At 52.4% G+C, this 13211-nt stretch overlaps 1 protein-coding gene across 8 annotated transcripts in view; it reads right to left on the bottom strand.

The window, feature by feature from the left end:
- Positions 1-10369: 10369 nt before the first annotated feature.
- Positions 10370-13211, bottom strand: part of SLC8A1 (solute carrier family 8 member A1) — a 106503-nt gene continuing 103661 nt past the window's right edge. For all 8 annotated transcript variants that reach the window (XM_068186482.1, XM_068186474.1, XM_068186477.1 and 5 more), the window contains one exon: positions 10370-12904. In XM_068186482.1, coding sequence (XP_068042583.1) covers positions 12528-12904 — 377 coding nt within the window. In that variant the 3' untranslated portion in view covers positions 10370-12527. The remainder of the gene's footprint in view (positions 12905-13211) is intronic.

Here is a 13211-nt window from a genome sequence, read left to right as displayed (position 1 = left end):
AACTTCTCCAAACTCGACTTAGACTTCAAGGCGACTGGGATTAACAGGAATTCCTCAACAAGTACCGGACGAATTTCTTGTTTTAAATAAAAAATATGCATATTCATGAAGTGCTTTGTGTATGCAACAGGTTACCCCTCTTAAGGAGGGAATTCTCTTTTATCGGGGTCCTTCTCCTGGCTCACTTTTGTCCAGAGAGAGGTACCCAGCCCGGGCTGTAACTTTTTGCTTATTGTCTCTTTAATTGTCCTAACTCTAATTGTTTAATCTTTATTACTATACTTGTATTTTTTTTTCCCATTTTATTTTTATTAAACCTTTATAAATTTGAAAAACCAAGTGATTGGCGTTTATTACACCAACCACTGCTTTACTGGGGGTTGGAAATGTCCAGAAATGCTCCAGTGGTCTGCCAGCTGGAGGTGGGCTCCTGGAGGAGGGTCTGCTCTCTAAGCCGAGCTGTTTCCTGGCCGTAGGGCTGTGTCTGCAGGGACACCTTCCCCTCCCCTCCCCTCCCTTCCCCTCCCCTCCCCTCCCGCCCAGCCTGGGCCCCGCAGAGCTGCGGGGCTGAGGAAGGCGCTGCGGAGCGCCCGGGGTCCCCGGAGCGCTGTCACTGCAGGAGCGGCACGCCCGGCTCGTCATTCATCATCGCCTTCCGCCGCGATAATGGCCCATCCGAGCCGGGAGAGATAATAGCAATAAACAGACATCCCCAACGCCAATTGTTCCTGCTGAAAATCGGTCGTTGCCTCTTGCCGAGGGAGGGAAATGTAGCTAAGCCTTGATTGAAAAATTCCGGGAAAGCTGCCTTATCTTATTGCTTTGCCAGATTAAAAAAGCCTCATACATAAAAATAGACCAAATGAATGAAGAATTTACAAACATCTATATTTTGTGTTAGGAATTGTGTTAAAATTAGGAAAACAGCTGAAGACACTGATTTATACAACTGTGACTATTTCAGGCAATGAAGGTTTACATATCACAGTTTAACAAGATAAAAGATCTCCCACAAAATACATAGATGACAGACAACTCATCTGAATTTGACATAACACAGCATCAAGTACACATGTAATGTGATGAACAGTGCCAGGTCATTCCCCAGTTAGGTAACATACAACCTCTTGAATAAGGCAATTCAAATATAACTCTTAATTCAAATCACAACATACCCAGGCAGCATGCAGGGAAAAGTCATTTATTTTGTATATTGAAATGACACAACTTGCAACATGTTTCCATTTTATGTAGTTAGAGCAACAGGATATAAACCATTCAAATAATATATATATATTTATATTTATATATATCTCAAGTCAACAGTTGTCTTTACTGGAATAAAGATTATCTGTTTTTGGTAAAAATAAAACTATTTGAATTCACTAATTAACAAAATGCACAGTGATCAGAAACCCAATTCTTCTCGCCATTGTCTTCCCTGGCTCGCTTGCGTTTCCCTGTGACGCAGCAGCTGCACAGCCCCGGGTTCAGAGAGCCCAGAGGAACAAAGATTCCCTGGCATGTTCTCCCCACGGCTGCAGTGTGCCACCCACAGCCCATGGACAGCAGTCCTCCCATCACACCCATCACACCCTATGGCTTGGAAACTGCTTTTCCCACCTCTGTTCCCAATAAAACACTCACACACGTGCCTGACCTTGGGGGAGTCAAAAGCTGAATCGCTCGTGGAAACACATTCACTGGAACAGGGCTTTGATTTCTTTTTTTACCAATTAATTCCTCCGGACCTTTATGACCAAGACGTTTAAGAAATTGTGAATCTGCTCAGAAGGGAAAAAAATCTGAGCCAAAAATCTCTTTGAAGTGGTGGAGCCTAACAGACGTGGCTGGGGATTTATTTCCACCGCAGCAGACCTGGGGATCACAGAAGATAATGAAGGCTTTCCCTAGTATTGAAAAGTTCTTTCAAAAGGGAGAAATGAAAAAGGGAACAAAGATTTTTCTCTACAATAAAAAAAAAAAACCCTAGTCATTTCTCAAAGGCTAGTCTAGGCAGCTTCTCCATGGTAAAAGGCTGTATTTCCCCTGTTTTAACTGGATACCTGCAGGGATGGATCCTCTTGCTAAAGTGTTCCCTGGTGGCTGAGTGTCCCCTGCCCTGTCCCCACGTGAGGAAGGGGACAGGTCTGGATGCCAGCAGGATTCCCTGTGCCACTGGACCAGGGCTGCTGGCAGGAGCGTGGAGGGAATGGCTTTGTACTGAAGCCCCACAAAGCTCTGGCTGAGGGTTCCCCATGTGCCACAGGGCCTATCAAGGGCTAATAAATAAATCATGCCCATAAAAAATGAAGAGGCTAAGATCGGATGCAAGGGGACCCAAATGCCCCAAGCCTGGGGATGGGATTCTCTGGAGATTTCTCTCCTCTCTCTCACAGCAGCCACAGCAGCCGCAGCAGCAGCCAAAGTCTTCCTGCTGGACAGCTGTCCCAGGCTTCCAACCGCATCTGTCAGCCAGAGGAACTACGGGAGAAACCGGACTTTCAGAGTGATTGTTACTGGATCCTGTTTATCACCTTTGCAGAGTTGTCTCGTGCCTCCTTACTACTCTATTTACTGCTCTAGTAAAAAAAATAATTGGAATATTTCTTTGCTCTTGAAGTTACCAAAAAAATAAAAGTCTTCAAAAGATATGGGGGAGAAAGGTCCTTTCACAATGACATTCAGAGCAAAAAGAGAGAAACAACATCTTACAGATCATTAGAGAGCTATCTTTGGCAGAATATTTAAAATAAATTATTTTTACAAAGATTTTCTGCAGTCATATATTTATTTTGAATAGTTCACTTTCAGCTATAGGGTTCACTACTCTCTATTGATAGGAAAACACCACAAATATAAAAATATATGAGCTCAGCACAACTTTTAGGCTACCACGACTGTGTCCAATAATTTCAAAAGTTGTAGATTGATACCACGGAAAATATGGAACAGGTTTTCGAACGGCGTGTGTCGGGTTAGAAGGTCACAGCTCGCGGCTGCTGTAGAACACACCAGGGAGGGCGGCTGGCTTGGCGTGGGAAGGAGTTGGAGAAGCCGGATGCTCGGAGCCAGTCTCTGCCCTCACCGGCCGCCTTCCCACGGGGAATCGTCTCTCTCGGACCCCTAAGGCTTAGAGATGTCCTGCTGGGGAGCGGCTGGGTGGCAGCGGGCATGCTGCGAGCTCCCGATGGATGCGGTCGCGCCCGGCCCTGTGCCGTGCCCCAGGAGGGAGGTCGAGCTCCCAAAGCCGCCCCCTTTCACCTTTGCGTGGGGAAAAGCACCGAGGGAGCCACAGGCCAGCACCGTGGCCAGGCCCTGCCCCAGACCGTGTCCAGAGCCCAGCAGGACGGGGACTCTGCTGGCAGCCCCGAGCCCGAGCCGTGGTGGCCTTGCCTGGTCCCAATCTCCCCCTGCAGCACGTGCCACCGAGTCCACCAAACAATTAGATTTACATATTTTGCTTTGTTTATACAGCATGTACAGAATATACAGCATCGGACAATTATTTCCCAGTAGACTGGAAGTGTCTCCCAAGATGACCTCTTTTATCAACAAATATATATATATAAATTGACAGTAATAAAAGAGTCGTACCAACAAATATTATGGCTTTTCAAATAGTGTAGCTGCATTGTGCCATTGAATTTGTGAGGAACTGTGACAGAGACAGAGAGACTGGGGGGGCTGCAGCTGCTGCTGAGCCTGGGGGTGACCCTCAGCTTGGGGCGCAAGCTGGGGCAGGGCCAGCTCGTGGCGCCAAGCACGGCGCAGGCGGCAGAGGGAAGGTGGAGTTCAATTTATGACCCGTGCTCTGGTTTCTGTCTCCAGGCAAACCAGCTCTCCTGCAAACTCTCAGCCCAGCTTTGGAATAATTTGGCTCGGTCCGGCTGGGGTCTGCCTGCCCTGCCCCTGCTGGGGGGACCAGGGGGCTGGTTGGGCTGTCAGAGATCTCTCTCTCTCTCTCTGTCAAGGTTTGCTCAAGACGTCTGTCTGCCCTAGAGTGCCTCGTGGCTCTGAGGGGGGACACACACAGGGTGATGGGTGACAGGATGATGGTGGCAGGTGGCTTTGGGTGCGTCAGGAAGGGTGGTCACAGCCTCCTCCCTGCCTGCCTGCCCCGTGCTGCTCCGGGGGCCACGGGGAGCTCCCCTCGGGCTGCTGAGCAGGGGCACGTTGGTGGCTGCCAGAGGAGAGCAGGAAAGCGAGAGCCATTCTTTCTGGAGCACATCCAAAATCCCAGAAGACAAATTGCCTTGGCAGTGCTGTCCCCAGCCATCACCCTGGCACGGGGTGCCCGTGAGGAGGCTCACCACACGCCTGCTGCCTGCCTCCCCTCATGGGCTGCATCCAGCCACCAGCTGTCCCCACCACCTTTTAGGCCCAGCGAGCCACTTTGAGCTCCTTCCCTCCTGCATCCCACTGTTCCTGGGAACTCTTACTGTGGGGAGTGTCCAGCAACCCCGGGACAGGCTGTGCTGGCAGCTCCCTGCCCCAGTGCCCCTCCGCTCCTGAGAGGGACATTGGGAGGAGCTGCTGACATGGATTACATCTCTGCCAAGAAAGATTTTGTGTCTCTTTCTGAGATGGCTACTCTAGAAGGAGGAGGGGTTGTTCAAGGGTGTGGAAATGACTTTTGAGAACTGGAGTGGTCACCAAGCATCAAGGTAATTGGGCCACTTCATTACAGCGGAAAATAAGTGATGGATCTAAATTACCCCTACTGCAGGGCTTTTTAACTAATTCCCATCTCATTTATCTCTCCTTTGAAATATTATGGCCACTCCTTGCAGGCCTCTTTGGCTGATGCTCCCACGAGGAAGCCCAGGGAGCCCAGGAGTCTCCGTTGGCTGTGCCTGCAGGATGCTGAGCTGCTGAGCCCCTCCCTCACGGCAGCGATGTGGGGAGCGACTGCCAAGGGGAACCTGCTGCCATTGAGGTGGGGGAGGTTTCCCAAGGACTGCCTGCCACTCTGACTGCTTTTTGCTGGGAATATCCTGTGGGCTTGTGCTTGGGGTAGGAGGTGGAACGCGGTCTGTCTACTCTGTGTCCTCTTCTCGCTTGATTAGCGGTGACATTCACACGTGGTGAACACCGGCTGCGCCAGAGACCTCTCCGGGCAGCCTGGAGACAGCAGGAGGGATAAAGATGCCCATCACTGCTGAGTGGTCTTCAGGAAGTTCATGATTTGGATTTTACAACCTCATGCCAGGTCTTCTTGGCACAGAGACCCAGGATACAAAGGGCTGCATTTCACAAACCCCTGCGTTTTGTGGGTTTTGCCAGCAGGGCTGTGTGTCTTCCAGCAGGAGCTAGGAATCCTAGGAGAATACACCACCTTCTGCCCTTCATCCACAAATAAAACTGCTGGATTGCTGAGCAATGTCCTCGACAGGTCGTCTTGAGAGCTGGACAGTGTGCAGAGCTGTGCCTCCTAATTCTTAATGCATTATGGAAAAAAGAAGTAGGACAAGTATTGTCAGGGAAAAAAGAAATAACATTTTCCTCCTTGCTAACACAGTGCCTGTGATGTAAGAGATATTATTGCCATCTTTTGCTCTCTCGAGCTGCAGAAAGTAGTGTATGTTTCCTGATTAAGAGCAAGACAAGCAGGGCTCCTGCAAGGCTCCCTGCATGGGCACATTTTTCTCAAGAGCTCGCAAGATGAAGGAGGCAACATGGGGCAAGCGAATGAAGACACAAACAGACATGAGTTTGTTCTCATTTGAGCAGGGGGAGTTCAGCCAAGGGCCAGCTCATCACAGCTCCTACTGCAAGGAGAGGCCAGGGCAGGGCACAGGGCTGGAGCTGAAGCCAAGGGAGGCATCTCAGCATTACATGAAACAAGGAGAAATCCACTTGTGCACCTCCCTACATCCCTGGGAGTCACAAAGCTACCGGTGTGTGAAACCTTCCATTAACGTTCCCAAACAAGCTCTGGGACACATTTGCACCACCAGGATCCAACCTTGCCCGTGCCGGCACAGCAATTTCACGGGGACTTGGAAATTCTGCGTGTTTCTAAGTATCTCTGCAAAGCAGCTCATCTGCCAGAATCTCACACTCCTCGAGCAAGAAGCCTGCCAGGAGCTGTGGGCTGGGGCAGAGGGGCACACACTCCTGGGGATGGCAGTGCCATGGACAGGCAATTTCCATCAGGAAAGCAGAGCAAGGCTGTGTTCCATGCAGGTCTCATCCTCCCATCTGTAGAGACTTATCTGAGCTGGAAGTAATGGAGGAGAAATAAATCCCACCTCCACAAAGAGGTCGGGAGGTGCAGGGAGAGAGCCCTGTGGCAGTCTCCCACATGCTGCAAGGTTTTAGGAGCTCTAAGTGTGGATAAGCATCCCAAGCCATTGCAACTTGCTCTACTTCAACTGCCCGTTTCAAGCAAGGGCACGAAAGCCTTGAACCCCCAGATAAAGCAAATTAGTTTGTTTTGGAAGCAGAGAGGCACGTTTGGGTTGGGGGTTGGAGTTGGAGCATCTGTGGGACTTGATAATGGTGGAAATTCAGCAAAAAAATCTTCCACAGACCAAAGAGTGAAGGACAGTGGCACAATAAAAACTGTGCCTGCGGGTAGTGGCTGTGACTGTGCCTGGGTGATGAGCAGGAGGGTTTGTGGGCTTTGTGTGGAAGTTTTCCTGCTCCTTGGTTTTAGGGGCTCAGATCCACCATGTGGGGTGGTTCATCTTTGCCTCGAGACACAAACAGCAAGGCTGAGCTAACAAGTGTCAGTGCAATGAGGAAGGAAATCTGTCCCACACAGGGAACCCCCAGCTGTGGGGCAGGAGGGAGGGACAGAGGATGCTTCTCTGCAGGGAGTTTGGGAGAAGATGGAACATGAAGAGGCCTCACAGGGGGGGCAAGCACAGAGCAAGCTGCAGGCTGGATTGCCACTGAGTGTAGATTTTGGGACCTTGAGATGGCTCCAGGCAGAATGTGGAGTACATCGGGTGGGGTCACTAACGGTGGGTCACTAATGGTCCTTCCCATTGCCACCTGAACTGGGGTGGGCTGTGTGCTGGGAGGGGCAGAAAGCTTTCCCGGTGCAGAGCAACAGGCCAGGGGCTGTTTTGACTCAAATAGATAAAAATACTGTCTGGGGTTGGTGCCCATGGACAGCCAGAGAAGCTGGAGGCTGTGCTGTGCCTGTGGAGAAATCGAAGTGCATGCCCGTGCCCGTGGCAGCCAGGGCAGGGGACATGCTGTGGCAGTGCTTGAACAAGGTCTCCAGATGTGGGTGGGACCCCTTGGCACTTGTCCCCTCCCCAGGTCCTCCGGTGCTGGGCATCCCACTGGAACACGCAGCTCCAGCAGTGCTCCACAGCACCTGCTTTGGGAACAGTGGGTGCCCCAGTGCCCTCTTGCACACCGGTGGTGAGGGCAGCCCCAAGCTGGCATTCCCTTTGGGAAAGGGCAAGGTGCCAAGGGAGGGTGCAGAGCCTGCAGGAGAGGGTGGTGAACTACCCTGGGGGCACCGAGTCCCGGGGGCAGGACTGGCCGTTGTGGAGATGCTCCAGAGAGAGAGCAAAACCCTGTGGAGACTCCTTGGATGCTCTCAGGGGCATCCCACGGGCAGAAAATCCTGCTGGTAGCAGCAAGCTCCTGCCTGTCTCTGCTGATAACAGCTCCTACTTGGCCAGGCAGGCCCCTTTCCCTTGCAGTGTCCCTTCCCTCTGTGTGAAGGGTGCTGCTGGCTGGCAAGAGGTTTTTGGCACCTCCAGTTCCAACAGCAGAAAGGCTCAAGTCCTTAAAAGGTGAGGAATCTCACTGTATTTATTGTCCCTCGGCACTTTTTGCAAGAATACGGACGCCTGTGGATGCTTTCCTGTGCAAGTCAACTTTTTACAGATAAACAGGCTTTTCCACAGCTGTGCTGAGCACGTGTATAGGCATCAGTAGTTGGTCACTGCAAGCTCAGAGAGGCCAGAGAGGTTCCTGCTGCTCTGCAAACACGTTTCTCCAGGTGGGATTGGGTGCCAAAGCTTACAGAAAATAATGCAAGGCTTTGTCCTGGAATTACACTGTCCAGCATTAAGTTTTCTGTCACTTTCTGGCTATGCTCAGCTCTGTCCCTCCAGGAATGTAGTTGAACTTCCTCCTGAGTTATGTATATGGCCACCAACGCCGACGATTCTTACCCGAGAATTTAAAAATAGCTGTAACAATAACACAGGGGCTCTGCTTCCCCAGTCCCTGCCCGCAGCAGAAATAGTGCAGAGAGTTCACAGCCAGGCTCGTGACCAGCGCGGGCTCCAGGCCTCCCTTCTCCCCTCTGTCCTTTCAGGGAGCAGGGATGAAGATGCACAAGCGAGTCTTGCGATCGCCCCTGGCCCCAGAGACACCACAGGCTGCCTGGCACGGGGTGACACAGGGGCATGAGCCTCGTTTGGGCAGAGATGAGGAGTTCACACCTTGGCGTGGAGCAGTTCCTGGCACAGGTGGCAGTTGGGGTGGGCTCAGCCACGAGGCACTGCAGACCTGTGGCTTTTCCTTTTTCTCTGCGCCGTCTCCGAGCGTTCGGGCTGTGACTGGGATTTGCCTCCACGCCCGCTGAGCCCTGAAGAGCTGGCAATATCGTTTGTCCAGGATGGCTGGGGCTGTCACTAGTGTGCTCCTTCTGCTTGTCCCCACGTGCTTGGCCGTGGCCTGTGGAGTTATTTGGGTATCTCCTGTCTCTGAATGTCCTTTGGACATGTGCTGCGTCCTTTTCCGTGGAAAGGTTTGCCTTTGGCTGGTGGGGTGATGAGAGGGGGTGAGAGCAAATGGGGCAGGGAAATGGATGGAGGCCAAGGGTGTGAACTGCTGCTTCTGGCAACACCCATAAACCCAGGCCTTTATCAGAGATGCTCGATGTTCTCCCCGTGCAGGCAAGGGTGGAAGGCTGGATGAGGAAGAGATTGAAGAGTTCTGGCACTGGACAGGGGATCCACGGAGCTGAGCTGTGGCAAGGCGTGACTGTGCCGGGGATGTGCTTCCTCCTGCTGCCTCCCACAGTGCCAGCCAGTGCTGGTGTCTTCTTGGGGAGGACAGTTCTCTTCTGCCTTTGAAAGAGGAGACTGTGCAGAAGAGCAGGCCTGGCACGCTCGGGAACAGCGCTTCCCCTGGCTGCTCTCCCGTGACCCCTCCACGAGCCACTGGGCACACTCATGTCACACTGTGCACAGCCCTGTTAAAGATGCCCAAAGGCACACAACTGGCAGAGAGCAACTGCCTGAACAGGGTTGGTGTTCAGCCTGTGACTTAGGCCTTGTCCTAAGCAAGCACAGCTCCATCATCCCCTTTGGAAAGCTCTGTGAGCAGGAGAGTTATTTAGTGTCTGCTAACCTGAGATGCCACACAAGTCCCATTTGACTTGGTAATTCCTTCAGCCAAGGCAATTCATTCTGAAGCAGCAAATGACGAGGGGGAAACACCAACATCACCTTTCAGCAGATGCAATTACTGGGTCCGAAAGCTGCTCGGCTTTCACAATCACTGCCTGGGAAAAGCACATGGACATCGCTGGCCCTGCTCTCTGTTGGGGAGTGTTGAAGGCAGTGCTTGCCTGGGGCCCATCTCCAGGGCTGGTGTTTGAGCTCAGCTGTCAGAGCAGGACCTCCCAAGCCTTGCAGGGAGGGTTTATCTGGGGACAGCTCAACAGGTGCTGGATGAAACACAGGGAAGAGCAACATCCCTGGGCATGGGGAGACTTTTCTCCTCCTCACTGCTGGCTGAGCTGTGTCGAGGCACAGATGGGTCTGAAATGGCCCACGGCACCTGGACTGGGGCATGGGCAGGCACCTCCTGAGAGCAGCCCAGCCTCGTGGGGTGTCTCAGATCTGCTTTGGCACCCACGGACCCGGCCAAGGTAATGCACCTCTTGTATTCTCCCTCATAGTTAGCTCATGGCTTAACCCAGCACAGGTCACTGTGAGGCTGTAGCGAGAGCAGGAGCAGTTCCACAGAGGACACATGAAGGAAGAGCTGCTTGGTACCTTGAGGGCACACCCATGGCTCTCCCCAAGCCTAGGGCCAAGCCAGCACTGGCCAGGGACGCAGCACAGGAGCAGCTCCTGGCCCCAGCAGGGTGGGTTGCCCTGCAGCTTTGTCCCTGGGTGGTTTCCTGCATCCCCCTGAGAGTGGAGCAGGCTGTGAGCCCCGGCTGGACCGCAGCGCACACCGAGCCTGAGGCACCATGGAGATGGAGAGGGAGGAAGGGCATGGGATGGGGCAGGGGCGGCCGTGCCAAGGCACCACTGCCCCTGCCAGAGGCAGAAACACGGTGAAGGCAAACCAATGAGTCAAGGAGAGATGGCTACAAAGGGGAAACAGCTGGAGGGGAGAGAAGGGTTTTCCATAGAGAATATGCAGGAGCAGTACTGGATCCATCAGGAATCATTACAAACTTTATTTCTCTGTGCATTGTGTACCATTGATAAGGATCATCACAATTAGTGGACTCACTGTCTATAGTGGTGGGCAATACACACAAAGAAAAAAATGAAGCCAAACAGATGAAAATGAAATCATTGTACATAAAGGTAATCATAAACCTGAACAACCTGCACCTGTGTTTGATTTTTTCCCCCAAAACAATGAGAAACAAAAAAGAAGAACTCCAAAACAAATCAAAAGTGAAAAAAGGCTCGAGAAGAAAAAAAAAAACCCTACAACTTCATATTCCTAGAGAAAACCTTACAGCAGGTTAATTAAAATTTCCACAGATACTTCAAGATGAGTACAAATACCCCCAGCCAGCTGGTTATGGTACAAGCATCAGACATGGTTTTCAGCTGAGTGGGAAGAGCTCACCATGGACATGCAGGCTGGGAGTTTGCATGGCTGGAATGTCAGGAAGCCTGGCCAAGGGCATTGGATCAGGAGACATCTCTCAACACCAGTGCCCAGTGTCTCCCCCGCGCTGTGCCCTGGGGAGCTCTACAGCCACATTTCCCTGGCTCGGCTCTCTATCCCAGCCTGCACTCCTGGCACCAGGGGAGTGATGCTGAGTCACACCTCCCCGTCTCATCCTGTCCAGTGACTTCGGATTTGGAGAGTGCACAACACGACCTGTTCCTGGGGGATGTGTCCTGGCTACGCTCAGTGGAGTGGGAGATCTCCTATGGCCCTTCAGCCCTTTTGTGTGATTACTCTGCCTCCACATGGCTGTGGGGAAGGACCGGCTTTGGGGACTGGTCCTGATGGCTTAACACTCAGAAACAGGGGCTGTCACTACACCTCTGGGGGTACAGGGAATAGCAGGGGGCCAAGGGCTTTGAGGCAGCCACCGACTCGAAAGGCAGAAGCATGTGAGGTGCTGGGAGTCAGCCACGCCTGCTCCCCTCAGACTGCTCACACCACTCCCTGGGACCTTGTGTAACACCTCCTGTGGGCAGAGGAGGCCTTCACGCTGGCTTCAGCACGTCAGAGGACCCCATCCACAGAGCAGGACAGAGCCTGAAGTCTCTGGGGTGTGGGTTTTCCTCCCCTGAAAACCGACAACTGCATGGCTGTTATTGCTTCTCATGGAACCACGCCACGAGCAGTAAGTGGGGACAGCTTTCCATCCTTTCCACCCCCGCTAAGAGGAAACAAACAAACAAACGAGCAAAACCCTATGGCAAAACTGAACTAACTAAAAATAAATAAAACCCAGTGAAAAGAAAACGCTTGTAATCTGCAATGCTCAACCCACATGGTTGGAAGGACTATCGCTATAGGATGCTATATACAGATAGATTTCATTTCATTCATGCAAATGTTACAAGTACCACGACAGCATGCCCGAGGAGGCGGAGGAGTGGGAGGAAGGCTCCCGCCGCTCCGCGCAGCCTCGGCTTGGGACACGGGACACGAGGCTGCGGCTGTGCACCCCCAAAGCATGGACAGGGAAAGGTGAGGGGCATGTGGGTGGGAGATGCTTAGTTGTACACACGCCAAAACGAAACAAAAAAACCAACCCCCAAATCAATGACGAAAACGGTTTGTGTTCTATCCTTAGAAAGCTCCCAGTTTCCCCTTGTCTTCAGTTCGGTCTCTCGCTCCTCTCCAACAGGGCCCGAGGGCCTGTTCCCGAGTGGCGAAGGCAGCTGGATGGCGGTGGGAGATCAGAACCCTCGCTTTCCTCTCCTTCCCTTGCCCACTGCTCTGTTTCTCACCAGCTACTCTGGCCTTCCTCACACCGACGACGCACCCCGGTCGCCTTCACATCCGTCTTCCCGGGGGCCAGCGGGTGGGAGTCAGCGCTGGGAAGGGGCTCGGTGGCCATCGGCCGCTCCTGTTGGTCGAGTTGCAGAAAGGGCCCTGCCCCAGGCTCCTGGCTGGGGCCGCTGCCTGGGGAGGGGTCCTGCTGGCTTTGGGGTCCTGCCTAGTTCAAAGGATGCTCCAAAGCCGCTTTCCATCAGCAGGTGTGTGAACATGGCAAATCTCTTTTATTCTTTCTCTGTTCATTATACACAGCTTTATATCTATATCTATACCTATATATCACTCTATATAGATATATATAGATATACACATATTTACTATCTCTGATTGTCCCTTTAGAAGCCCTTTATGTGGCAGTAGGCTTCCAGAGATGAGAAGAATATGTACAAGAGCCAGAGGAGGATAAAGAGTGAGGATGTGAGCAGCTTGGAAGTCCGCGGCCCGCCCAGCTCACCTCCGATCTCGGGTCTCCGCCGGTAGAGCAGCACTCCCACACTGATAAAAGCAAAAATGGTGAAGAGGGTGACGGAGAAGGCCAATGTGCCAGGAGAGACTTGGAAGGCTTGTCCGTGCGCCGCGTGGTAGATGGCTGCGATGGACCAGGCCACCCCAATGCCCAGGAAAACGTTCACAGCGTTGCTCCCAGTGACGTTCCCGATGGAGGCGTCCGCGTACTGGTCCTGCGTTGCTGCTACTTTGCTGGCAAATGTGTCTGCAAAGGAAAGATGGGGAGAAAAACATCAGGAAACACCCAGGAAAAGAGGGCAGCTTGGGGACAAATGTCAGTGGCAAGAGCTGGGGAAGGAAAATAATGGGTAAGGGGATAGGGTACAGCCCCTTCTAATGGAAATTCCAGGAAATCGAGGGACCATCTGGTTCTTATCAGGGTCTGGAAATGCACAGGGGGGAATCTCAATGGTCAGAAATACAGGGCTTCCCCTAGTATAGCCTCTAGCACCTTTTGCCTCCCTGAAGTCCAGTGCCTTGTGCAGGCCCTGGCACTTTGGTAAATCCTCCAT

Source organism: Anomalospiza imberbis, chromosome 3, assembly GCF_031753505.1.
Source record: "Anomalospiza imberbis isolate Cuckoo-Finch-1a 21T00152 chromosome 3, ASM3175350v1, whole genome shotgun sequence".
In the NCBI taxonomy this organism is placed as follows: Eukaryota; Metazoa; Chordata; class Aves; order Passeriformes; family Viduidae; genus Anomalospiza; species Anomalospiza imberbis.
Note: the sequence above shows the minus strand (reverse complement) of the source record. Positions and strands in the feature narration are given on the sequence as shown.